Genomic DNA, 27111 nt, shown 5'->3' on the forward strand with positions numbered 1-27111 from the left:
AAAAAAAAAAAAGATTTTATCATGCTCTCTGTCTCTCATTCTCTCTCTCAAATAAATAAATAAAATCTTTAAAAAAAATCTTTAAAAAAAAAAAGATTTTATTTATTTATTTGAGAGAGAGAATGAGAAAGAGAGCACGAGAGGGGGGAGGGTCAGAGGGAGAAGCAGACTCCCTGCCGAGCAGGGAGCCCGATGCGGGACTCGATCCCGGGACTCCAGGATCATGACCTGAGCCGAAGGCAGTCGCTTAACCAACTGAGCCACCCAGGCGCCCGAACACATAGGGTTTTTGATATGATGGGGGTGATCTTAATTACCTTATTTTGAATCACAGGGTAGTAAACTAAAATGATCTCACTCGGTGCTAGTTTCAGATGCCTGTGAGGGCCCCTGATGGAGTCTATTTTAAAAAAGCACAAAAAATTAACATAGGTTGAGTCATTCATTATTCCTGGGGCTATACCCATATGATTGCAAGTGTTGGATGTCATTTTAAACAAGAGTTTTAACCATAATTTTGAAAAAGCAGTTCAGCAAGTGGTTTCTTTGTGCAGATCACCTTTGGGGCCAGGAAACAGTCCCTCTCCTAATACTAGGTAAACAGGTATTTGCAGCTTTGGTGGAAGCTTTCCACCGATAGAGCATCATGCACAGATTCAAAAAGTACAATATTGCAGATAACTTAAAGATGGTGTGCTCTGGAAAATAGGTTTTGATATGGTGACGATGTTTGTATTTAGTGAACAAATTTTATTTTATAACCTAGTAGTCTTTTTCCTTAATGCTGCAAGGAATTATTTACAACCCTAAGAACCTTCTCAGGAGCTGTTAGGTGAAAATAACACTTGGAAATTAAAGCCATTATTATTATTGTTATTATTAATTTTTGATATGTTGCAGGAAGTTGGTGGAATTAGTACGGTTGTTTGGTTTCAAAGCTATTCCAAAATATACCAGCAGATGGAGGAATTCTTTGCTGAAAAGGGCTAAAGTCTTTTGCTAATGAGGGGTTGTTGAAAGCCAGGCAGTAGCTTTTAAAAGCTCCATATTAAAGCATGGCAAAAGCAAATAAAAATATAACCTTTCCTCAGTTAGTAATTTTCAAAATAGCTCCAGAAGAAAGATAGTATGAATTAATTGATAATATGAAGAAAAAAATGAATGTTGCATTTGTTGTTGCTTGATCTTTTTCCATCAGAAGAATCTTGTACAGCTGTAAATTCACAGTTACTAATTTCCCATTGGAGCATATAGTTAGGCCCAAGAATTAGATTTTATTTAATATTCCATTTTAAAGCTCAGATAAGGAGCCTCAAAACCAAGGTATTTGTGTGTTTTAAATCATAGCTTATTTGGAAAGGGGCTTTTTCTGTCTTAACAGAGGGTTTTTAGTCTTTGCACTCCTGGTGGCAAAATGTTGTTATTCCGATTGATGCAAAGTTTTTCTGCTACCTTACAGATGTTCTGAGACAGTTTATAAGATTGAGGTGGCCAGTACAACACCAATTTCGTGAATGGATTAATAATTGCTTTCAGTTACAGATGGGCATTCAAAGTTACTTTTTATTTTTTTAATTTATTTTTTTTGAAAGATTTTATTTATTTGAGAGAGAGAATGAGAGAGAGCACGAGAGGGGGGAAGGTCAGAGGGAGAAGCAGACTCCCTGCTGAGCAAGGAGCCCGATGTGGGACTCGATCCCAGGACTCCAGGATCATGACCTGAGCCGAAGGCAGTCGCTTAACCAACTGAGCCACCCAGGCGCCCCCAAAGTTACTTTTTAAAAAGTTCATTTTCACTAAGTAGTCTAAAGCAATCTTTGATTTATACACCATTTATTAGACTACATATTTTTTAACCCATTTGACTTCAACTCAGGAAATATTCCAATATTAAAGTAATATAAAATCAATAGTCTTCACTAATTCTCAGGATAAATCATTATTCACTGTGAACTTCAGCTGTTTGGGGATTCTTTATTTCTGCTGGGGTAAGCCTTGATTCATTTTGCCCGATGCAGTCCGTGTTCTGCTCTTCTATTAAAGAATTTTTTTTTTTTTTTTGCGTGTTAAATAAGAGTGTTTTTTTTTTTTTTTTTTTTTTAGGGCTGCTTGCTTTTTGGTTGAGGTTATATGGAAGTATATTTCTTCCACCTTAAAGCACGTGGAAAAACAGCTTTGAAGTAATGGCTTGACGAAGTATTCTGAGCTTTCGTTAAACAAAGATCATCCTATTTAAGCACCATGCCTGTATCTGTAAAATTGTTTTACGGTAGCATCATCTCTTTCTGTTTTAGGTGAAATGGAGACAGAAAGCCAGCCCAAGAGGCTCTTCCAAGGCACTACCAGTATGCTGTCTCCGGAGGCTGCGCAACTGTCTGATCTCAGTTCATGGTAAAAAATGAAATCAAATCCAAAGGATGTTAGGGTATGATCTGTTAAAAAAGAGCCACATCAAAAGTATATTGGGATCATTTGAAATAATATTTGGCTTTTTATTCATGCTCTGTAGAGGGGAAAGCTCCATGGAGGTACAGAAAATGTGAAAAAAAAGATAATTTGAAAGTCATTGAGTACTCCTTTAGAAGTGTGTGTATGTTTTTGGCACCTTCACCTTCCTTCCTAACTCCTGTTAGGTCAGCCTCTCTCAGTAGGTGCTAATGGTGTGGGAGAGTGGCAACAGCTGGATGGCGTGAGAAAGAGTCTGGGTTGCTGTGGATAATGTGCATTGATTGTAGCTGCTCTGCTTGTGTTTGACTTATCCTTTTGACTTAGCAGAGAATACCAGCATCCTCTGAAGCATGGCATTTTCTATAGCATTTTCTGTTGTTATAAAATCTTTTTAAATTTTTGGGGTATTCTGTCACAATCCTACCCAGGTTTTGTTTTTTTTCAGTATAAAAACAAGTGTTAGTATACACTTCCTGATTCCTGTGGTCTAGTCACATAATTTTTTTTAGCCTTACTCATCCAAGTTTAGGTATCTAACTTAAGGCCCTTAAGTGTTTTTGTGCAAAAGTTAACTTCATATACCTGAAGTTGAGTACTTGGATGCTGACATACATATTGGAAAGAAGGGGAAGGGATAGTGGCAGTGGCCAGGTAATACTTTGAAATCTTTCAGTACATATTTCTTTTGTTTTAAATATTTTTAAAATATTTTATTTATTTATTTGAGAGGGAGAGTGAGAGAGCATAAGCAGGGGGAGCAGCAGAGGGAGAAGCAGACTCCCTGTGGAGCAGGGAACCTGATGCGGGGCTCGATCCCAGGACCCTGGGATCTTGACCTGAGCTGAAGGCAGACGCTTAACCCACTGAGCCACCCTAGTGCCCCTCGGTACATTTTTAAAAAATATTTTATTTATTTATTTGACAGAGAGAGACACAGCAAGAGAGGGAACACAAGCAGGGGGAGCGGGAGAGGGAGAAGCAGGCTTCCCACTGAGCAGGGAGCCCGATGCGGGGCTCTATCCCAGGACCCTGGGGTCATGACCCAAGCTGAAGGCAGACGCTTAACGACTGAGCCACCCAGGCGCCCCTCGGTACATATTTCTAATTAATTCACTGAGCACCCGTGTTCTAGACACAACTGTGTAGTGCCTTTCAGGACTTTTTGTTTCCTGAGTTTTATAGCTGAGGATCTTTTTTAAGAGCCCAAAAGTACATTCACTTTAAAAATAAAAGGATGGTGTCCTCTAAATGGAAGAATTGTGCACACCACTTACACGGTATAAGGATTAGTGATTCTGTCTTTCCAGATCCCATGTTAATTGTTTTGTGTAAGATAACCTGTACTTCTGGTTGACCAAGAAGTCACAGATTCTTCTAGTTTCTTAGACTCGTTGATCAGTACTGTTCTAACCTTGGAACAGATGCCTTTTAGATTGTTCTAGCTATTTTCAGCCCCACAGTCTCTCTTCTCTCTCATCTGTGTCTGTCCTTGGTAGCTCAGTGTGCTAATTTTGGTATAGAGTGCCTTTCCAGGTATGTAGATGATTGCAAAGAGAAAACTTCTAAGGCTTGTCAAGAGGACTAGCGGCTGAAACTCTATACTTAGTGGAAACTGCCTATCACTTTAATTGTAAAGTGTGTTTTAATATAGGCACATGACATTATAAATAGCTTTGCTTACCCAGTTGCTAACCAAGTAACCAAGTTAGGGAAAAGATAGGGAAGCATTTTGCCAAGCTGAAAACGTACAGGGTGAAGTGATTTTTAAAAAAAAATACTGTCACAGACTGACTGTACAGGAAGCCATGAAACAGGTTCAGACAAATAAAGAAAAAAGGAAAGAGAAGGGTCTGGGATTTACCAAGGGTCCTCACCCCTTGTCCAGATGTTTATTCCTCTGAACAGCAAAGCCTAAGTTGTCAGTGATGGTGGCTATGGTGAGGGTCCTAGTTCTGTTGCCACTACTCTCATTCTTTCTCCTCAGAGCTGTGACTAGCTATGAGAGCCCTGGGTACCTCGACACTGGTGACCAAGGGCACTTTTGATCCATAAAGACAAAAAGCGTTGCCTCACGCTGGAAAGATTTGCTTCATTTACGGCCAGTCAGAGCAGTAACAGGCCAACGTGTGGCTCAAGTCATAGGTTAAAAAGAAATTTATTACTCCAAATTCACAAAACTAAGTGTGAAAGATATTTAAGCAATTAAACTTTAAAAGATGTTTTTGGTAAGTTTGTAGCGTCTGGACTCCAGAGGATATTAAAGCTTAAAATTGCTCCGACTTTGGGGACACCTTGTATCCTAATACTGCTGACATTTATGTCTGCCACAAAGAGATTTTAAACAGGAGTTATTCATGATCCGTAAAAATTGGATCCTGCTTTTGCAAAACCTTTTTTTCCTATCTCTGTAATGCAGTTTCATTGATCAGACATCTGTATTCTTAGAAATGGGAACAGAGACAGAGGCTAGCTGTGTTCTGGTTTCTGTTGCCAAGGATAGCCAATCTACTTGATAACCAAGGAAACCATTTTAATACATTTTAGGGAGCAGAAAAGGTACCGGATCATTAGTAGATGGTATCTCATCATTTCAGTTGTCATAGTTTGTTTCCCTGCCCCACCCCACAAAGGGAAGATGGGTTTTAAAACTTTAACTTAAACTTCATATATTAGGTAACAGTCTTTAAAATCTGACATCTTGGGGCACCTGGGTGGCTCAGTCAGTTAAGCGTCTGCCTTCGGCTCAGGTCGTGATCCCAGGGTCCTGGGATTGAGCCCCACGTCGGGCTCCCTGCCCAGAGGGAAGCCTGCTTCTCTCTCCCTCTGTCTGCTGCTCCCTCTGCTTGTGCGCGCGCTCTCTCTCTCTTTCTGTCAAATACATACTATCTTAAAAAAAGAATATATTAAAAAAAGTAAAACCTGACATCTTTGAAGTGTAAATTAAGCATGAAGTTTGAGTATAGACTTATTTGGGGTTTGTGTCCAATGTGGCAACTGCTGCCCAAAGGAATAGTAGGCCCGCTCTTGATACCATATTTTTTACTAGACGAAAACTCTGAAATCTTTGCCAGCCAAATCTGGGGAACGTTGTCAAGCACAAGGCAGGAATTATGTCATTCTGCATTTAGTTCTTCCGAACCTCAAGAATTTGATCATAGCTTAGAAGTACACCTTTCCATGGTGCTTTGATTCTTTTTGTGTGTTGTGGACTCTTGTTCTGCTCCTCATTCTTATGGGAACAAGATGATCTGTTTTGAGGGCTACTAGCCATGTGGTGAAGATTAAGTGATAGTCTGTTTCTCATACAGGAAAGGAAAAGTTCTCCCATGAAATTCTTGCCCAGTGCATCAGTGTTAGTGTGACTGCTAATTTAACCTTGTTATAGTTTTATTTTAACATTTTTCACTGGATTTCATTTCGTGGTTTTCACATTATTTTTAATGGTTTATGTGTCATGGCAAGAAAATTTAATCAGGAATATGTGACATGTACAAAGAATAAGATTTAATCATGATTTATTTAATAATAGAACGTATACATATACCTTGAACATGTTTAAGTGAGCAGCTTAGACATCTGTGCTGGTACTTTTAAACTCCTATCTCCAAGGTGACTATGGAAATGATTATATTTAACTGTGTGATCTTAAAAACTTAGAAGTTATGCAGAAATAGAATGTTGGATCTTTCTAAGATAAGATAGTAGAGACCAGAAAACCTACCCTATGGACCACTTTAACCCACACCAAGGGGTAGGGGATGCCACATAGTCTTAGCTTATACCAGAATCTGTGCAGGGGTTGATAGGGCTGTGTCTAATTTCTAGTGCATTTACCTGCCTGTCCTTAATCGGATAGAACCCAGTTTATTGACTGGACAAGGCACAAAGTGGCTCAACCAGATGGGTAATAGCATGAGTCACACTGGACGTCCTGATTTTATTGTTTATCATTTGAATGTTTTAATAATTCTCTTATACTTTCGCCCTTATTTTTTTTTTGACTGAGGGCACTACCTTAATAGTTGTAAGTGTTTTTGATGTGTGGTTCAGATTTTGCATCAATATGTATACTCAGTGGCCAGAATGAATTAGAATTAGTTCATTTTTGATTCGTGTACTGTGTCCAACTTGAACTGTCTAGGTCCTTTGCTTTCCTTGCGTTGTCTGGCTTTCAGCCATTAGTCTGAAGCCCATTAACACCTCCAACAGAGCTTCAGCTAGGAAAGGAAAAAGATAAACTCAAATTGGACCGTACTTTGTTGCTTTTAGAAAGCCTGATAGAAGGTTTAGTAATGAATGCTGTGAAAGTCACTTTTATTCAGGGACCTCTCTGTGAATAAAAAAAAAAATCACGTAAGTCTTGCTTTACACGGATTTACCTGTAGTCTCTGCTTCCATGACCAAGTGTAGTAGTATCAGATTTATTAGAACAGAAATTAGACTTTAGTGAAAATACTTGGTGAACGGTTTACCAAGTTCTGTATCTAAATTACACTGGCGGTTATATGTAAGTATGCTATTTCACTAATAATGAACACAATTTTTCATATGTTCATATTTAATAATAGAGAAGAAATTCCTGAAAAGGAATATATGAAACGAAATGTTCAGATTTGTATTCTTTTTGTCTTGGTAACTTCTTGGTAATTTCCCTGTTAGCTTATTTCTCTTAAGGTAATCAACCATGTTACATGAGAGCTTTCTCCTCATGAGCCATGTTCTGTGTTTTTGAATGAATACAGGATTCACCTAAGCAAGCAGGTTTTGTTACAAATGGAATCTTTTAACCCAGGGCTCACCGTAAGTCTGGTGGTTGGAATAAGAAAGTCTTTATTTATATTCAGATTATCTGCTGGGTGGCCAAATTTTAATCTAAGCCTGTTTCTTCCTGCCAAGTAGCACAGAGCGTGTCCTTCGGCTGCCTGGCCAATATGTGCTTTAGGAAAGTAAATTCATTTTAATATTAGTCTAGGCAAAATGCTGCAAGAGGAAAAATCACATATGTTCCAAAGGCAAATATAAAGGTCTTTTGATTTTCCAATGCCTTAGATTATCTGTGTAACTTTCTTTCAGTAGTTTGAATAATTCATATTTTAGACCTGTTTTACCATTGGGTTGAAAAAATAGCAGTGCCAGCTAAATTTTCCGAACTTCTTACTTAAAAGTGCTGTTATTAATGATGCATTTCACAGCAGTGAGCATAGAGTGGGAGTTCCGTGGACTGTACTGTTTCCATTTTTATGTTTACTTTTCCGAAGTTTATTTGTATTCTGTCTCCACCTAAAAACAATCCACAGCAGAGAAGAGGGGGGAAAGCGTTACATGTCGTTGAGGTGGGGGGTAGGCTATAGGGCCCAGAAACTTCCAAATGTACCATGGGTTGCTTAACACCGGAAATGTATTAACTTGGAGATCCAGAAAAGTAATCATATTAAAGACTCCTAATATTTAGCCTCAGAGCATATTAGACCAGGGTGGGCTTTTGTAAAAGAGCTAGTGACCAGACTTCAGCTAGAACCCATATTTCCTGATTCATTATTCCTTCTCCCAATTCTACGCTTGCTTCCCTTTTCAGAATTAAAGTGTGTCTGTGTAAATCCTAAAACTGCCCAACTACCTCTCCAGCTTTGTCTCTCATTGTGTTCTCACTCTCTGTACTTAACAGCCATACTAGCCTGCTTTCGGCTCCTAAAACTACCCTTGCTTCCTCCCAAACCAGACCTAGTTAATGCCTACCCATCTTTCAGATGACAGCTCAAGTATCACTTTTGAGGAACGTGTTCCTCCCTGTTCTTCCAAATTAGATCAGGTTTACGCATGTTATATGCTTGCAGAGCCCTTTGTATCTTGCTTTTATTGCTTTGATCACAAATTATATATGTATTAGCGTGATTACTTAAAAGCCTGTGTCCCCCACTGTACTTACTGTAAAGTTCCATGAGGGCAGGGACCGTGTCTATCTTAGATGCCATTATATTTCTAAGATCTAGCATAATACTTCCTGGACTTGGCAGGTCCTTGGTAAATATTAGAATAAGTGAAGGAGTGAATTCAGGCCAGATATAGAGCATAGCACTTACAATGTTGGACTGATGGGACTCAGCCAGAAAGGCAGCCTGGTGCGAAATTGTGAAGGCTCTTAATTGTGAATACTGAAGTATGAAGCCAGGTTTATGAAGCAGGCCAGATGGGTGGTCGGCAGCCACGAGAGCCTGGGCTGGATGGGTAAGGCATCCCTGGGCTGGATTCTAGGGGCTCTGATGCCCAGACTGGGAGTTTTATTGGAAGGATGGGAGCAGAAGCTAGCTGTCAGAATCAAAGAGGCCAGTGGAGGGTGAAGGTATTGGGTCTGTGGCAATAGAACATTCCTTTTAGCAGCCTAACTGGATAGTAACTGAGGGAGGCTTGTAGAGTTATCAGGGACACCTTTGGGTTCTGAAAGGAAGAGAAAAGGAAACTGTCAAATTCATCAAATGAGAAGAATAAGAAAGACAAACAGTGCAGGGAGAAATTAGAAAAAAAAAATGTGTTTGAATTGAAGGCATCTTGCGAAGGGGGAAGTGGTCAAATCTAGGGTAGTTGAACGACCATGTTCTGGAGTAGAGGAACCATGAAGCAGTGAACTTACTAGAGTACTTCAGATGATGCAGGGTACCTCAGTGAGTAGCCAGTCCTCTTACTCGAAGGCTGATGGGGAGGAAAGAAGCGAAATCTCAGGATAGCAATGTCTTGAGCTGAAGGTAAGGGAACTCCCTCACCAAAGTCCTGACATGTCAAGAGGAGTGCTTACTCTATGTTGGACGTTCTGGTGGCTCCAAGAGAGCCCTAAAGTGATACAGAACCTTGAGCGTCCTACTTTGGACTTCTGTGACCTTGTTTGTGCAGGTATCTGAATACAGTACATTATGTAGTTCATTGCTCTTGCTTATGCTTGGTATGATTTACAAATGCTCTTACCGATGTGTGAGTTCTTGAAACTGTGTTGTTGCATGTTATGTTTACCTTTACCCTGATAGATGCATCTGCTTATAATTCTTTTTGCTTTGTCCTCAGTTCAGATATTTTGGATGGCAGTAGTAGCAGCAGTGGCTTATCCTCAGACTCACTGGCTAAAGGCAGCACAACCGCAGAGTCTCCAGTAGCATGCTCCAATTCATGCTCTCCGTTCATCTTGATGGATGATCTCTCACCCAAGTGACTTACCCATTTCTGATTCAGCGTCTTAACTGCTGTTCCTTGCGTAAAATGTTCAGTGAGGAACGCAGAGAACTTTGATCCATATGAGGATTAAAGTGTGACAGACTTAAAAAAAAACCCACTTTGATGCCATTCTTTTCGGCATCTCTCTCCTCTAAAAGTTCAAGTTTACAAGTGTAGTGACCTTACTCATGTCTCTTTTTGTGGATCTCATTTTGGATCTAGTGACTAAATCTCCCAATACTCATTTTCGATTGCCTAGAGTATATACATATATATATATATATATAGACATATATATTTTGTCCTCAGTGCCTCAGAGAGCACCTATTGTGGAGTCTATACGTTTAAGGAAAGCACTGATGTGTAGTTCTTTTTCCCAGCAGTGACACGACAGCTAAAGTTGATCAGAAATTCTCTTGCTTGAGAGATTTGTTTTGTTTTGTTTTTGTTTTGTTCTCTGTTGACTACATAGTTTCAGATCTCTTTATTTCACAATAATAGATGGATTGCTTTCGATTATATTAAATTTTTATTTTTCTGCATCAGCTTAAAGTACATCATTTTGTTTCCCTTTCCTGTTTGAGCTGCTTACTTGCCATTTCTCAGAGGGGAAGAAACACGTAGTCGCTTTCATTACTATCCATATCGCTTTGCTGGTGGAGTGTATGATGTGAGGATTGATTTTAGTGCTGAGAATGTAAATGGACTTGACAGGATGCCTGGATGACTCACCGCAGGTTCTTATGCCTTAGCCACCACAGTTGATATTTTTCTCCCCAAACCTGTTGCCCGAAGGAATATATAAAATATTGTTAATGTTTCTAGGTGGTGTTATCAAGGAGAAGAAATTCCTGCCTTGACCAGATGTGTGGAGCATCTACAAATGAATGAATAATGTTATTTACACCCAAAGCACTGTGTAGAAAAGCATACATGGAGCTTGACAGCTTGTTTCGGGTGGTATTATGAGGCCTGAGGTGCCTTGGGGTACAGTGTTGTGCTGTAAAGATGGATGTCATAAGGTAGGGTAGAAAAGGGGGCTTTATGTGTCTGATTGCCACATACTGTTTTGATTGCTGCTTTTTTTTCCTGATTACTTTTCTGTTACTGGATTTGTTGGTTTTGTCGCGTGGTGAGTGCGTGCTGCTGCCGACTGTGTTTGGGTTATCGTGTTGCCACCAGAGTCCGAATCCAGTTCTTGTTGATGTTGCCTCCTAGTAAGGGCAATTTAATATCTATGGGGAAGCTTTTAGGAGCTGAAAAAAGTCAATGTTACTGTGCATTCTGCTTTTAAGAAGCTGTTTGAGCTGTGAACAGTGTACATGATAGTAAGTCTGAGGTACCGTAAGTTATTTAATTTTTAAAAGAGGAAAATCCTGCTAGAGCTATTTAAAAAAAAAACAAAACCCGAGTGTAATCTATCGTTGTGTTATTTATTATTTGAAAATGTGTAAAAATGTCTGTTGTGCTAGGTTTCTTTCAATGTTCAGACATCGTGGTTGGATTGTCTGTGTTTAATATGCAAATTTGCCTGCTAGGATCATAATATTCCACTTTTGAAATGAATGTAAGAAACGGAAACTCCTGCTTCTGTGTCCTTTGAAGGCCAAGATTCTTGAATTTTAATGGAAGATGATGCGCTTTGAGGGCACTCACAGAGTAGTCCTCCTGTATGGCTTGAAGGGAGATCTAGCCTCTTTGACTTACAAGAGAGCATCACTTAGCTTGCAGTAAGTAGTTCTGTCCGGCATCAGATGTGGTGTTGATTTTAAACTGTAATAACCACCACGGTGGCCATTATTAATGGCTTGATTTCTCGTATTGCTTTCGCCTGTGCAAAGTCCAGAAGCTTTCAAGCCTAACATCAGTGTACATATTATGAAGCGTGGTCCCTAGCGTGCCATCTTAAAGAAAAATTACTTCGATGGTATTCAGTGTGTCTATTCTGTTTCGGAAAGAACCACGTTCAGGTGTTTCTGCCCATATAATGCCAAGAGATGGTTTTCTCTTTTACAGGATATTTATCCACCTTCACCCTACTGTCTTCTTTGTCTTAAGGGGATACTTTTGGCCATGATTTTTTGGCTCTAATTTAGGACTCAAAAGAAACAACCTTCGGAATGTGATGGTATTTAAATTTCTTCTTGAAATTCAGTGGTGGGTGAGAATTGGGACAGGAAAATGAAGTTGTTACAGTAGTGTGAGAACCAGGAGACGAGATGAGTCACTTCATCGTTTAAACTGAGGTTCGTTTTTATTGTTCAAATTGACTAGGAAGTTAAGTTTATGCAGGGATTGTTTTGGAATAAATAAAAGAGACGCTAACCTTCAGATGAGCTTTGTTGACAGTACCCCTTTATTTTTATATAAAGTCTAATATTTGAAAAGTGGTCATTATTATAAAGTAAAATTCTCTCTTCCTATTCTAATATATCATATTTCAGGCTTCTATTTGAAAGCAAGTACAAGAGATGATATGATAAGAAAATCCTATAGATGCTCTTTTTGCTTGACTAACTTATATAATCATACTCTGTTTCATGATAACTGCTTTTGGAATAAATAATAGGAAGTTTTGTGAAATGCTGACCTTGTGTATATCTTAGAATGCAAATTTAATAAAGTGTGTACACATGCATAAAATTCTGTAAAAGTTTTTCAAGTCTATCTCTTTTATCCTTATTAATAATTATTTTCTGCCTCCGTGTCCCAGTATCGCATGCTCTGTGTCTAATTGCAGTCAAGTTTGGAGTAAAATGATACCAGGAGCACAGAAGAATAGCTGCATTGAAGTTTGGGCTGTTTCCCAAAACAAAAAGAAACCTCTTTCCACATAATCTGTCAAACTTTCATGAGCATTTTGTAGAACTGGACAATTTAGACAGTTTTTGCCAAGGCCACACATATTTCTTATTTTCAATTTTTTTTTTTCATTTTTTTACATGTTCCAAAAATATTTAGTCTTCTGAATAAGATGGGGGGTTAACAGGTAAAAAATAAAAGCCTTTTCTGCATGACTCAGGTTCTAAACACTCAATTTCCTTTTCAATGTCTTAAAAACATGAACTGGGATATTTCACACAGAAAAGTGGCAAGAATAGCACAAGGAATTCCTGTGCATCCTTCACCCAGGTTCCCTGTTTGTTAACATTTCACCACATTTGCTTTATCATTCTCTCTCTCCCCCCTTCCATATGTGTAAGTACTTAAGTATTCACATATTTCTTCTGAACCAGCGGAGAAGTTACCGAAACGATACCCTATTACCCTTACCTGCTTCAGTACATTTCCTAAAGACTAATTAGGACATTCTACACAACCATATTACAACTATCAAAATCAGGAAATTACCTTTGATACAAAACTACCATCTAATCTAGAGACTCCATTCAAATGTTGCCTGTGGTCCCAATAATGCTCTTTTAGCAAAAAGGAAAAAAAAAAAAAAAAAATCTTGGGACCCAGGAATCAATCCAAGATAATGTGTCACACTTCGTTGTTATGGGTCTTTGATCTCCCACAATCTGGAAGTCCCCCAGCCTTTCCTTTTGTGATTTTCATATCTTTTGAAAAGTTCTGGCCCATTTTGAAAATGTCCCTCAATTTAGGTTTGACTGATGTTTCCTGGTTATTAAATTCAGGTTATGCATTCTGGGCAGAAATACGACAGAATTGATGCTGAATTCTGTGTTATTACTGTGGGAGGCACATGATGTCACTGTCCTAATACTGGTGATGGTAACCTTGATCCTTCAGTTAAGGTGGTGTCTGCCAGATTCCTGTCTAGTTAATGTTTTCCCTTTGAAATTAATAAAATACTTTGTGTGGAGATACTTTGACAGTATATAAATATCCTGTTTCCTCAAACTTTCACTCACTAGTTTTAGTATCCATTGCTCTTTCGTGCCTGATGGTGTAGTAGGATGGCCACCTAATGATGACCCTCATTCTATCATTCTTTCTACATTTATTAGTTGGCATTCTACTGTAAAAAAATTTCCCTTCACCATTTATTTGCCTCAGTGTGGACTCGTGGACTCCTTGTTTCAGTCAGTGGGTTTTAAATCATTTTCATTATTGGGGCACCTGGGTGGCACAGTTGGTTAAACGTCTGACTCTTGATTTTGGCTCAGGTCACGATCTCAGGGTCTTGAGCTCAAGCCCCGTGTGGCGCTCTGCACTCAGCGCAGAGTCTGCTTGAGATTCTCCCTTTCCTCCTCCCCCCACTCGCGCACGCACATTCTCTCTCTAAAGAAAATGTTAAAAAAAAAAATCATTTTCATTATTTTGATATTCACATCTCAGATTCGACAGCTCCTCCAAGCTGGCTCCTGTGTCCTTTTGACAAATCTCACGGTTTTTTTTTGTTGTTGTTGTTTTTGTTTTGTTTTGTTTTGTTTTTAGCAGTGTTTCACTACCTGGCTTAAGATGTCCCAGATTCATACTTTCCTTGCCCCAGCCTTGGGATCGGACATTTCTCTAAGGAGCCCCAATTCCTTTTAATGGAAAGTGGTATTTCAAAGCCAAGGTGTAGGCACTAAGTATAATCATTGCTACCAGGGCATCATGGTTTAAAGGCTTTCTCAGCATAGAGAAAAATCTATGTAAATGTGTGTATACACACACACACACACACACACACATACATATCTGTTCATCTATTAAAAATGAGTTTAAACTGGTACCTCCAAGTCCAGTTCAATACCACAGGGTTCCTTCCAGTGTCCACCCTATCCATATTTGTAACTCCGTTCTCTGATAGGGACCACCCTGGTTCCCTTTATCCTCAATGTGACTGCTCATTTCCCCTGTACGTAAACAAATTCTGACCCTGCACCCATGGCTGCCTCTGCAGAAGGGAGAGGGAAGAAGGGCTACATACTCAGGTTTTCTATCTCCCTGGCTCACACCCATCCCAGGTACCGCTCCCAAGCTCCTCTTCCCCTGTGTTGAATAGAATGGTTCACAGCTCAGGGATTTCTTATATTCATCAATTTGACAAATACTGAGCCCTGTGCTGGGAACTAAATGCAGATTACGTTCGTGCCTTCAAGTAGAGCAGCCTAGTGCAATAAAAACTAGACCAAGCATTAGAAGGTGTGCGAAGCACTGAGTGTGCAGGGGAACACGGAGGGAGAGCACCTAACACAGCCTGGGCTGTGCTTCCGGAATGCTTGCTCGAAGAGCTAACCCGGAAGCTGAATCTTGAAGAACAAAGCTGGGGTGCCAGTGGGAGTCGGGTGGAGGGAAATAGGACACAGTTGCTATCATCACACAGACGTAATTTGCTAATAGGAGAAAATGAGGCCGGAGAGAGAAACGGGGGCCACCTGTGGTCTTTTGGGACTCGAGAGTCAGATTATGGAGATGGAAGCCATGCGTGGAGATGGAAGTCGCGAGATTAATGGAGCCGAGGGTTGAGGACGAAATCCTGACAAACACAAACATCTAAGAGACAGGCTGAAGGAGAGATGGGGTGGCAAGAGAGGTAGGAGAAAAACCTGGAGACACAAGCCGACACTCTCAGTGGAGCTAAGGAAAGAGTCGTCTCCATGGTCACTTAAGATGAGGACCGAAAACTCCCTATTGGGCCTGATAATCAGGTCCCCTAGAGACTTTCGTTAGAGTACTTTTGGTGAGGTGGAAAGGACAAAAGTCGGGTTTCTGTGGCTTGAATAAAGGATGGGGGGGTGGCTGAGGAAATGGAGACAAGCAGCACAGTCTGTGCTTAAACCTTCTAACTTCCTCCTTCCCTCCTCTTCCAGCCCTTGCTCGATTGCAACCCCAAATCGCTCCCCGTTTTCTCCTCTGTAGCCTGGGCAGCTAGCGCTGTATCCAAAACATAACAGTCACTCAATAAAATTTTGCTGAACAATAACCCCACACTCTAACCAATAGGGGGAGCTAAAAGAAAACTCACTCTCATCTGTAGAAGGAGCTGGAAGAAACCCCTGAGGAAGTGTTAACCACACACTCTGACCTCTAGGAGGAGCTTCAGGCTTCTTCCAGACATTGCTGAGGAAAACTTGCTTGAGGAGTCTGCGTCAAGGAGTACCACCTTTAGGTAATATTTATTAGTATATACCTAGTATGTTCCTTCTGTTTGTGGCATGTGGTACCCATTTCCCATTTATGATGGTGATGTGAAGTTTTCTGGTGGCATAGATGTAGCAAACAATATTTTTAAATACGTGTATTTAAGCAATGAACGTAACAAAAAGCGAGTTGAAATGAGTGATACCTAGATATGGCCCAAATCTTCAAAGTAAAATCTGAATCAGAATTTAGATCCAGGGAAAGCATTGGGTCGCAGTGGTGTGTGGAGCTGATGGTTTGAAGAGGTTAAAAGCTGTTGAATCTGTGTAGAGTGCTCTTCTTGGGTGCCTCTTGGATCCTCTCTTTCTGGGATTCTGATTCTGCTCTTCTCCTGTGAAGTGTGGTAAGAGAAGTCTGGTACCTCTTCTTTAGCTTCTGAGGAGAAGACACCCCTCTCTCACCTTGAAGGCCAAGGGGGAATTTGGTTGGGGCTCAGGGAAAAAGCCTAAAGAGGACTTGAGGCCTGGTTTGTTAGGTCCTGGTTTGCTTGGAACGGAGGTGTTATCTGGGGACTTTCAGTGCTAAAACAAGGTAAGTCCTGGACAAACTAGGACTGTTCAGTTACCCTAAAAGGTTTCTTGCCTTCCCTAGGTGTGGTTTTCCTTCAGTTTCGTTCCTTACCTCTCTTCTGACTGAAGGAGTGTTTAGGGCTCCAAAGCTAAGGTCAGAAGGTCAGCTTCAAAGAAAGAAGTTTCTAGTCTAGGTCACTGAAGCCTGTCTACTTTGGGCAAAAGGATTTATTTATTTATTTATTTATTTATTAAAGATTTTATTTATTTATTTGTCAGGAGGGTGGAGAGAGAGAGAGCACAAGCAAGGGGAGCAGCGGGCAGAGGGAAAAGCAGGCTCCTTGCCAAGCAAGGAGCTCGACTCAGGACTCGATCCCAGGACCCTGGGATCAGGACCTGAACCGAGGGCAGACGCTTAACTGCCTGAGCCACCCAGGCATCCCAGGCAAAAGGACTTTTTAGTCTATAAAATTTTTAGTCTATATTTTTAGTTATCTAGTGACTACACTGAGGTCTGAGGTGAAAGCCTGGGCTGGTAAAGTGTTTCTTTGAATCTGTTCTTCAGGCATTTATTTCCCTCCAAGACCTATGGCTAGGGGTGGCAGGAAGGGGGACGCTGGCTGTTGCAGGTGGTGGGTCAAGAATTCTAGGATTTATAATCCTGATGGTGTATAGTTTGTCCTCAAGGACAAAACTAACATCCCTTAGCCGTACTTGAAATTATTTTCTTTTTTGTGTGTATTTTTCTTCATTATTTTTTATTCATTTTAAAATCATCAGTTATGAAGAAAAAAAGCTCACTATAAAAATTTCAAACCTTCTCGAATCAAATAAACTCCTGCCCCCACAGCCTTCTCATCTATAATGTAATAGTTTGATTTGTATAACTAATTAGCCTTTTTATAATATGCAAACATTTATAATAGATACACATGCATATCTTAGAGATTTTTATTGAATTATAGCATACATACAAAAGAGTGTACTGCTTGATGAATTAGCACAAACTAGATGTTCTGTGGAATGTTCTGGAATGTTTTGTGTGAACTGGGTGATGGTTACATGTCTTTATTCAGTGTGTGATAATTCATAGTGTGAATGGCTAGAAGTGGGCATTAGGGGGCGCTTCAGGAGTTCTGGAATTTTCTGTGACCGGGGTGATGGTTAAATGGGTTTGTTCAGTTTGTGATAATTCATCGAGTGTTAAATGGCTGGAGTTGGCATTAGGGGGCGCTTCAAAAGTTCTGGAATGTTCTGTGCTGACCTTGGTGATGGTTACATGGGTTTATTCAGTTTGTGATAATTCATAGGGGGTGAATAGCTGAAGTAGGCATTAGGGAGTACTTTAGGAGTTTTGGAATGTTCTGTGTTGACCTGGGTGATGGTTTATGGGTTCATTTTTAGCAACCGTATATTATTCCCTTGTACAAACATTCCATAATTTATTTAACTAATCCTTACTTGATGGTCATTTAGGCTCTTTATAATTTATTAGTATACATAAGTAATAACATACATTTATTTTTGCTTCTGTAAGTATTTCTGCAGGAGAGATTTTTAAGAGTGATAAATCATTGGGTCAAAGGGCATGTGCATTTTATTCATAATTTTCCTTTTGAAAAGGTAATACAAATTCAGTGTAAAAAATTCAAGTAGTAAAAAGGGCATATAGAAAAAAGTCAGTCTCCCTTTTCTTCTTCTTTTTTTTAAAGATTTTATTTATTCATTTGAGACACAGATACAGAGAGAGAGATAGAGAGCATGAGCAGTGGGAGAGGCAGAGGGAGAGGGAGAAGCAGACTCCCGGCTGAGCCAGGAGCCCGATGTGGGGCTCGATCCCAGGACCCTGGGATCATGACCTGAGCCGAAGGCAGACGCTTAACCATCTGAGCCACCCAGGCACCCCAGTCTTCCTTTTACTCTTGACCCCCAGTTCCATAAGGTCCTTCCTCAGAAGCATTCTGTGTTACCAGCTTCTGGTGGGTTTTTTTTTTTTTTTTTTTTTTTCCAGAGACAGTCTGTGCGTTGCATATGCATTTACATATTTTATAGGTACTGCTTAAAACCATACCTCCATCCCGCCTCCAGATTGTACCAATTTATAATCTCTCCTGTAGGGTATGAGAGTTCCCATTACCCACTAGAGATGATTTAAGGGTTCTAGAAAGATCTGAGTAAAAGTAACAGATTTTATTCACTTATTTATTCATTTATTGGAAATACATTCACATGTTTCAAAATTCCATAGGTACAAAAGAGCAGACAGTGAAATGTCTCCCTCCCATCTTCATCCCCCAGCCACCCTAGTTAATCTTCCCCCAAACAGTTGTATTTTCAGTTTCTTGTGTTTCCTTACAGAGAGTTTGCATATGCATCAGTATTTTCTTTTTTCTTTTTTTTTCTTTTTCCCAAAGTTTTACACAGACAGTATCATTGTTTGTATGAGCTATGACTATGTATTCTTCCCCTGCTCCCCACCACCCCCAAACTGTAGTGCCTTATAACAATAGTTGTTTGTTTTTTTCTCATGAGTTTATGGGCAAGCTGGAAGGTCCTACTGTTCAGGACCAGGCTCAGCTGTTCTCAGTTGTTCAGTTGGTCTAGAATGGTCTCACAGAGACACAGAGGTGTTTGCCTATATAATCACAGTTTTGTTAGCACACCCAAGAAATTTAACATCGATAAGATAATTTTATTTAATTCACAGTCCATATTCAAATTTCTCAAATTGTCCCAATAATCTCCTTTGGAGCCTTTTTTTTTTTTTTTTTAAGATTTTGTTTATTTATTTGAGAGAGAGAGAGCAAGAGAGTGAAAGAGAGAGCACAAGCAGGGGGAGCTGCAGAGGGAGAGGGAGAAGCCGACTCCCCTGCTGAGCAGGGAGCCCGATGACGTGGGGCTTGATCCCAGGACTCTGGGATCATGACCTGAGCCAAAGGCAGATGCTTAACTGACTGAGCCACCCAGGCGCCGCCCCAGAGCTTTTCTTTTTTAATCGAGGATCCAAAATTCAGGATCAGAGGTCATGCAAATTCATCTAGTTGTCATGTCTCTTTAGTTTTTTTTTTTTTTTTAAGATTTTTAATTTTTTTTAAGTAATCTCTAGCCCAACGTAGGGCTCAAGCTCACAACCCCGAGATCAAGAGTCACACGCTCTACTGCCTGAGCCAGCCAGGCGCCCCTTTAATTTTCTTTAATACAGAACAGTCCTCCACCTTTTTCATCTTTCATGAAATATTTATTTTGAAGAGCCTGGGCCAGTTATTTTGCATAATGTCTTGTAATTTGGATTTTTCAGATTGTTTCCTCGTGATTAGATTCAGTGAAACGTTAAACATTTTTGGCAAGAATACCACGTAGGTGATTCCCATTGTTCCACATCAGGAGGTAGGTGACGTCGGTTGTCCCATTGGCGATGCCAAGTTTGATCACTTGGTGAAAGTAGTGTTCTCCAGATTCTTCCACTGGAAGGGTACTCTTTCCTCTTTGTAATTAACGGATTGACATTAAAAAGTAGGTGTGACCTACAAGCAAGCTTCCCGCTGAGCAGGGAGCCTGATGTAGGACTTGATCCCTGGGATCATGACTGGAGTTGAAGGCAGACGCTTAATTGACTGAGCCACCCAGGTGCCCCGATTTATTTATTTATTTTAGAGAGAGAGCACGAGCAGGGGGAGGGGCAGAGAGGGAGAGAAGCAGACTCCCCGCTGAGCCTGGAGCTGAACGTGGGACTTGATGTCGCGACCCTGAAATCATGACCTGAGCCGAAATCAAGACTCGGATGCTTAACCGACTGAGCCACACAGGCACTCCCTGAATCACTTTTTTTTTTTTAAAGATTTTATTTATTTATTTGCGAGAGAGAGAATGAGAGACAGAGAGCGTGAGAGGGGGGAGGGTCAGAGGCAGAAGCAGGCTCCCCGCCGAGCAGGGAGCCCGATGCGGGACTCGATCCCGGGACTCCAGGATCATGACCTGAGCCGAAGGCAGTCGCCCAACCAACTGAGCCACCCAGGCGCCCCCCTGAATCACTTTTTAATGGTGGCTGCAAAATGATGTTTTCCTAGTTTTGTCATTTATTAACTAGCATTCTGTTAAAGAAAGCTGTCCCCCTTCTTTTTGCATATCACTTCAAATTATTTTGTTAAATTATTATTCAATGTGCTATAACCTGCTACCATTATTGTACTAGTGCATGAACAGACATATCAATGGAATAAAGCAAAAAGTCCAGAGGTAGACCCAGGTATATATGAAAATTTAACATATAATAAATATTTAAATATATAGTAATATATAATAAATATAACATATTATATGTTTTTATATTATTATATATAAATAAACATGTAAATATATTTTTAATATATAATAATACCCAAATCACTGGGGCAAAGGCGGACTTTTTAATAAATGCTATTGGGATAACTGGATAACCACAAAAAAATAAATAATTTGGTTGCACACCTTACACTATACACTGGAGTAAACTCCAGATGGATCTAAATGTAAAAAATAAAGCCATATGAGTACTAGAAGAAAACCTGGGTATGGGGAAAGCTTTTCTACATATGACTCCAAATCTGGATGTAATAAAAAAGATGGAAAATGACAACTGCATAAAAATGAAAGTAAAAACCTTTTGCATGGCAAAAAACACATAAGCAAAGTCAAAAGCAAGATGACAAAACTTGGAGAAAAATACTTCTACTATATCCTACATAAAAGGTTAATATCCCCAATACATAAAAAGCTCTCGAATTTCACAGGGGGATACAAGGCTAAAAATACCAAAAGGAAAATGGGTAGAAACATGAATACACAGGTCACAGAATAAACAAATGACCCTTAGACATAGGAAAAGATATTCCACTTCATACATAGTGAAGGGAGATGCAAATGTGATTTTGAGAATATGCAGTCAACTTGACCGTGTGGCGTCCTTGGGGAGAGGGCTGAATAGTTGAATGAATGAACTACTTGGGTCCTGCCACTTCATAGTCGGATGGATGACTGGGTGAATCAAGTGGAGGCAACATCCATGGTTTCTTTCCTTCCCTCTCCCCATTCTGTTTCAGTTTCTACGTGGTTTTTATTGCAAAATCTCTCTCCTAATTTTTCTCCCAGACTTTCTTTTTTTAAAAGATTTTGTTTATTCATGAGAGAGGGGGAGAGAGAGGGAGAAACAGGCTCCCTGCTAAGCAAGGAGCCCGACACAGGACTCGATCCCAGGATCCTGGGATCATGACCTGAGCTGGAGGCAGATGCTTAACTGACTGAGCCACTCAGGTACCCCTCTCCCAGACTTTCATCTCTTGCCAATTTGTTACCTAAAGTAAAACATTAAGCAAGGCCCATAAGCATAAAATCAAAAATGAGAGAAGTTGCAAGTTGTAAAGGGAATTAGGGGCCAGCGAGGAAAAGGCTAGAAAAAGTCCTGCTTTCTTATCTTTCTAGAATTATTTTCTCACGCACCCAAACAAGAAAACCGAGGAGTAGTTTATTGCTAAGATCATTCCTACGTTTGTTTGACCCCATTGCTAAAATCGCTTCCTACAGTTTTGCTGTAAACCTACAGTATTTGAGCTTTCCTTTTGTGAGCGCACTTGGGAACTCTAATAACCATAGCTCTGGTTCTTCAAGAAAATGCATCCCAGGCACCCAAAAATAAATACATCAATAAACATTTGATACGTAGCACAACTGTCATTGGGGGTCTGCGTGTTTATGAGCGCCTGTTGATGGAGTTTGCTAATGAGCCTTCAGCACTTGTACTTTCTTCTCTATGACTAGAAATCCTCCATGTGTTTTTCTATTACACTTAATTTTTTTAACGTGTAGAATAAGGCTTTCTTCGAATGTTGATTTTTACCTCAGACCTTGAATGAGTCACTTGAATTTTTCAAGCCCAGAAAAACAGGCTTTCCTCCAGTCATTGTACAAGGAGCCTCTTGGTAGTCGATCCTATTTTCTCTAATATTCTAATACTGTAATTATAGATTGATCCAATAAATGTGACTTGGACATTTCGCTCAGTTGAAAGGTCCTGTAGAAAAACCACATGTATTAGACGAGAGCAGTTTGACTCTGCTACCAATCTGTTTGTGTGTATTTGGGAGTTTTGAGAGCCTATATAAATAAGCACGCTGCTTAGCAGCAGTTGAATACAATAAAACAACGCTCTGCAGGGTTGTTTTGTTTTAAGGCTTTGATGAACGTGAATACAAATTGGGACAAGGAAGGGTTTGAGGTTAAAATTGAGGTAGTGATAACTTATTATAAAAGTACTGTATGGACGTTGGAGAATAAATGAAAAGCAATGGGAAATAGAACATTTTAAAGTGAAAATAAAAAGTCACCCTAAATACACCAGGGAGAAATAGCTCTATGTTTGTGGGTTTTCTCTACATAATTGAGTTCAGGCTCTATATACAATATTTTCATCTCTGAAAAGGCTTAAACGTTGTGAGTATTTTTTAAAGAAATAGTCATCCAGGGTATTTAAGTTTTATGGGTTCACACACTACTGTGATGAATGGTTTGAGAATCTGTGTCTAGAAATCAATTCATAGAAGTCCTGTTTCAGTTACCTGCAGATGTCAGTGTGGATCTGAGTGTAGATCAACAGTTTCTTCCAGGATGTGGTGGACAGTTGAAGTCCAGTTGTGAACCAGTTGTTTATTACACAAACACCAGTTTAGTTTGGATGAGAAATATGAGCCACAAGCAAGGGCCTTAAGTTGCTGAAATTTCTTTTTGCATAATTTTCATAAGCATGGATGCATTCTCTAGTTACAGAGTTCACAGAAGATTATACCCTCTTTTCCCACCCCTGATTGTTTGACCAGACTTTCTTAAATTTGTTAGAGTGCTGCAGCCATGGAGTTGATGGAGTTGGGCTTATGAAATTTGACTTCAACCCACATGGCAAGTCTGAGGGATCTATTATGAGCTGTGTTGGTTTACTTTCTGCGTTGCCGTATATTTAAACACAAAGTTTAAAACCAGTAATTCCAACTCTCAGCATCCTCTTTGCCATTCCTTCCTCCTCCCTTTTCTACACGATTCCACTCTCATCCAACTTTACAACGTAAGAAGTCCGAGTGTTTATTAGGCGAGGAAATTGTCAGAGACTTGCAATGGCAAAGCCCTGTTCTTTCTTGGGCCATGACACAAATCTACCATCTGTTTCATAAGCTAGCAAGCTTCCTCTCAGCTATAATTTGCTATATATATTGGTACATAAATTGTTGGTAGCTTATGTTTACCTAGCAACAGAATCTGTTTGGCAGAAGGCTGTGGGAAAGAAGGCTTTCCTTTTTCTGTCTTTTTTTTTTTTTTTAAAGCAGTTTCTTCATCTATAAATTTTCTTCAAGTGCAAGAAAAGCAGATATGCTGGCCCAAACAATCTGCCTTTTATATCATTTTAACCCAAATTGCCTAGTAAATGCTCACTTTAGAGATTATTTTTGCCACTTTGATTACCTTCTATATAACTGAATGCCCTCTTTTAAATTTGTTTTTCTTTTCTAAGCAAACTTCGTACAAATCACTGTGAAAAACTGTCTTTGACCTTGTAGCTGTCAAAGATCACTGAGTTTTGGAACTACCCACATCTGTCCAGTGTAAATTTCTCCGGTTTCCCAGTGCCCTTAGCATCACTTGTGGATTTTGGATGTTGAATTTACATTTCAGGAGCATTGGTCAGGAGACAGAGCAAGGCAGGTACTGTATGGTATCACTTATGTGTGGAATCTAAAAAAAAAAAATGTCGAACTCATGGAAACAGAGTAGAATGGTGGTTGCCAGGGGCTGGAGGGTGGGGGAAATGGGAAGATGTTGGTCAAAGGGTACAAACTGCCAGTCATAAGATGAATAAATTCTGAGGATCTAATATACAGCATGGTGACTGTAGTTAATAATACTGTGTTGGGTACTTGAAATTTGCCAAGAGAGTAGATCTTAAGCATTTTTACCAAAAAAAAAAAAAAAAAAAAAAAAAGTAACTAGGTGAGGTAATGGATGGGTTTATTAACTTGATTGTGGTTAATCATTTCACCATGTATACATATAGCAAATCATCACGTTGTACACTTTAAATACATTGCAATTTTATTTGTCAGCTATAGTTGACCCTTGAACAACACGGGGCTTAGGAACACTGACCCCTACTCCTGTGCAGTCAAAAATCCATGTATAACTTTTGATGGGGGCGCCTGGGTGGCTCAGTCAGTTAAGTGCACGACTCTTGGTTTCAGTTCAGGTCGTGATCTCAGGGTCGTGGGATCCAGCCCTGGGTTGGGCTCTGCGCTCAGTGGAAAGTCTGCTTCTCTCCTTCTCCCTTCTGCCCCTCCCCCCACTTCACACGCATGCACACGCACTCTCTCAAATAAATAAATCTTTTTAAAAAAATCCATGTATAACTTTTGATTCCCCCAAAACTCAACGACTAAGAGCCTACTGTTGACCAGAAGCCTTACTGATAACATAAAGTCGATTAACACATATTTTGTATGCTGTATGTTTTATATGCTGTATTCTTACAATGAGGTAAGCTAGTGAAAAGAAAATGTTATTAAGAAAAATCATAAGGAAGGGGCGCCTGGGTGGCTCAGTGGGTTAAGCGTCTGCCTTTGGCTCAGGTCATGATCCCAGGGTCCTGGGATTGAGCCCCACAGAGGGCTCCCTGCTCAGCAGGGAGCCTGCTTCTTCCTCTCCAGTTCCCCCTGCTTGTGCTCTCTCTCTCTGTCAAAATAAATAAATAAAATTTTTTTTTTAAATAATAAAATAAAATCTATAAAAAGAAAATCATAAGGAAGAGAAAATACATTTACAGTACTCTACGGTAAAAAAAATCCACATATAAGTAGAAGCACATAGTTCAAATCCAGTAGTTCAAGGGTCAACTGTATATACCTCAATAAGACTGGGGCGAGGGCTGGGCAGGACGTAGTTGTCTTTAAGTGTGACCAACTCCAGCACCATGCCCTGTGTTGTCTGTATTACTTTAATTTTCCTTTAGCTGAATGAGCTGTATATTTCTACCTGCTCACTTTCTTAGCTTTCTAATCAGCAGAGCAATGTGTCTGCTGAAAAAAAAAAAAAAAAAAGCCAAAGGGAGAAAACAAGTTCTGACTTCCCTTCACATTAGTTATAGACGTCATATGCTGGTAAAGGTTGGAGTGTACTTTATGCGTTCGTTTTGAGAAGGGAAGGAGGTGTTGTCCTGTCAGCTTCCTTCACACAACACCAGGGTGGAATTTGCTGCAGGCTTGCTGAGTGCTATTGCCTTTGTGCAAGTGCTTGGTTTTCCATTTTGATCTACAACTATTGTGTAGTTCTCTATGAAGTGGCAGTGTGGAAGTTACTAACCCACCCCTCCCTCTAAAAAAGGAAGAAGAAATCGAAAAGAAAAAGAACTTCTATGCCCTCTTGAGACTTTGAAACTAGCCGTAAGAAAGACTACGGCAGAATTATTATATAAGCAAGGTTCCTTTGGCCAGAGCCTTCATGCATCTTTCATTTTGTAGTCTTTGTTTCTGCCCCCTTCAGTCCCTGACTCTTCACATGCCCACAGCGTCGCGGGGGACGTGGCAATGAACTGGGATGGGGAGCTAGATGGATTGCCCTGCATTCATTGATAACTGGGGGCATTCACTGATATTACAAACACACATTCTTGGTGCTCTCCCAGTAATGCCAGGCATGTCGGTGCGAAATTACCATCTTGAGCCATGAGATTGAATCCCGTTTTCATAGAGCAGATAGTTAAAGGTGAGCAAGGGAAGATGAGCTCGTCAGAGGAGGGCTGGCAGAAAAAATGGAGGATGGGACTTTCGGGACAGGAGGGAGGCAAGCAAGGATCCTGGAGGAGTGGATGATCAAGGAGGGAAGCCCATGGTCTCATCTTACCAACACCTCAGCAGTGGTGCTGTGCCAGGGACCCGAGGTGGGAGGAACAGGTTAGAGAGAAGACATTTGAAGAGGGTGATGACTGACTAAACAATGGTGGAGACATTTAGAGACTGCTAGCTATGAGGGTAGGACAGTCATTATAACGTAGTTGTCGCTGTTGTGATGAGATTGAAGAACCCATGGGATAGGTAAGGAATCGGAGGACCCTATCAGTCATTGCTATGAAAGCTAGAACTTTCTGCAGTGATGGAAATGTTCTATATCTTTGCTGTCCCACACAATGGCCACTAGCCACATGTAGCTGCTGAGCGCTTGAAATGTGGCTGAGGCAAGAGCAAAACTGACTTTTACATTTTATTTAATTTTAATTCATTTGCATTTAAATGGCCAGTGGCTAGTAGCTACCAGATAGGACAGTGCAAGTCTACAGGGACAGGAGAAATGTGAAGGAGGAAGGTGGGAAGGGGTGAACTCTAAAGCAGAAAGGGCGGGATAACTCTGAGAGTCTTGAGAAAAAAAAAGTCGTCACCTGATATGGGAGATGTCTCACACCTCCAGTTGCTAAAAGAGTTCAGACTCCTAGCTTCAGTTTTTTTTTTCAGCAACCTTTGTCAAGCTCATCTACTAAGAATGGGGAGTTGGGCGGTAGAGGCCTTGGGGGCCTGAGGAGAAAGACTTGGAATGTTCACAGGATAAGGTGTTGTAAGGAGCAACTCGGCCACCGTGGGAGCCAGGCTGCAGTTGACAGCGTGAATTTGTGGTGGGCCACGTCTAAGGGGCTTGATAGGGGCCAAATTTGCACTGGGCTAAATGTGTGCAATTCCATATAAGGTTCTTTTTGGACTAAGACGTCAACTAAAAGGATCTGGAAAAGATTATTATGCAGTTTAAGCTTAGAAAGTTATGTTTAAGTGTATCTTAGCAGTTCTGTTACTCTAAACGT

The 27111-nt window shown here is 40.2% G+C and overlaps 1 protein-coding gene across 13 annotated transcripts in view; it reads left to right on the top strand.

Annotated features, from left to right (window-relative positions):
• Positions 1-12373, top strand: part of PABIR2 (PABIR family member 2) — a 23673-nt gene extending 11300 nt beyond the window's left edge. For 7 of the 13 annotated variants that reach the window (XM_044911532.1, XM_044911536.1, XM_044911538.1 and 4 more), the window contains 2 exons: positions 2295-2391; positions 10474-12373. In XM_044911532.1, the coding sequence (XP_044767467.1) occupies positions 2295-2391; positions 10474-10543 (167 nt within the window). In that variant the 3' untranslated portion in view covers positions 10544-12373. Of the gene's footprint in view, positions 1-2294; positions 2392-9501; positions 9663-10473 lie in introns of those variants that run through there. The other 6 variants (XM_044911529.1, XM_044911531.1, XM_021684368.2 and 3 more) reach the window with 1 other exon arrangement.
• Positions 12374-27111: the final 14738 nt, after the last annotated feature.

The sequence above is a fragment of the Neomonachus schauinslandi genome, chromosome X (genome assembly GCF_002201575.2).
Source record: "Neomonachus schauinslandi chromosome X, ASM220157v2, whole genome shotgun sequence".
Classification (NCBI taxonomy): Eukaryota; Metazoa; Chordata; class Mammalia; order Carnivora; family Phocidae; genus Neomonachus; species Neomonachus schauinslandi.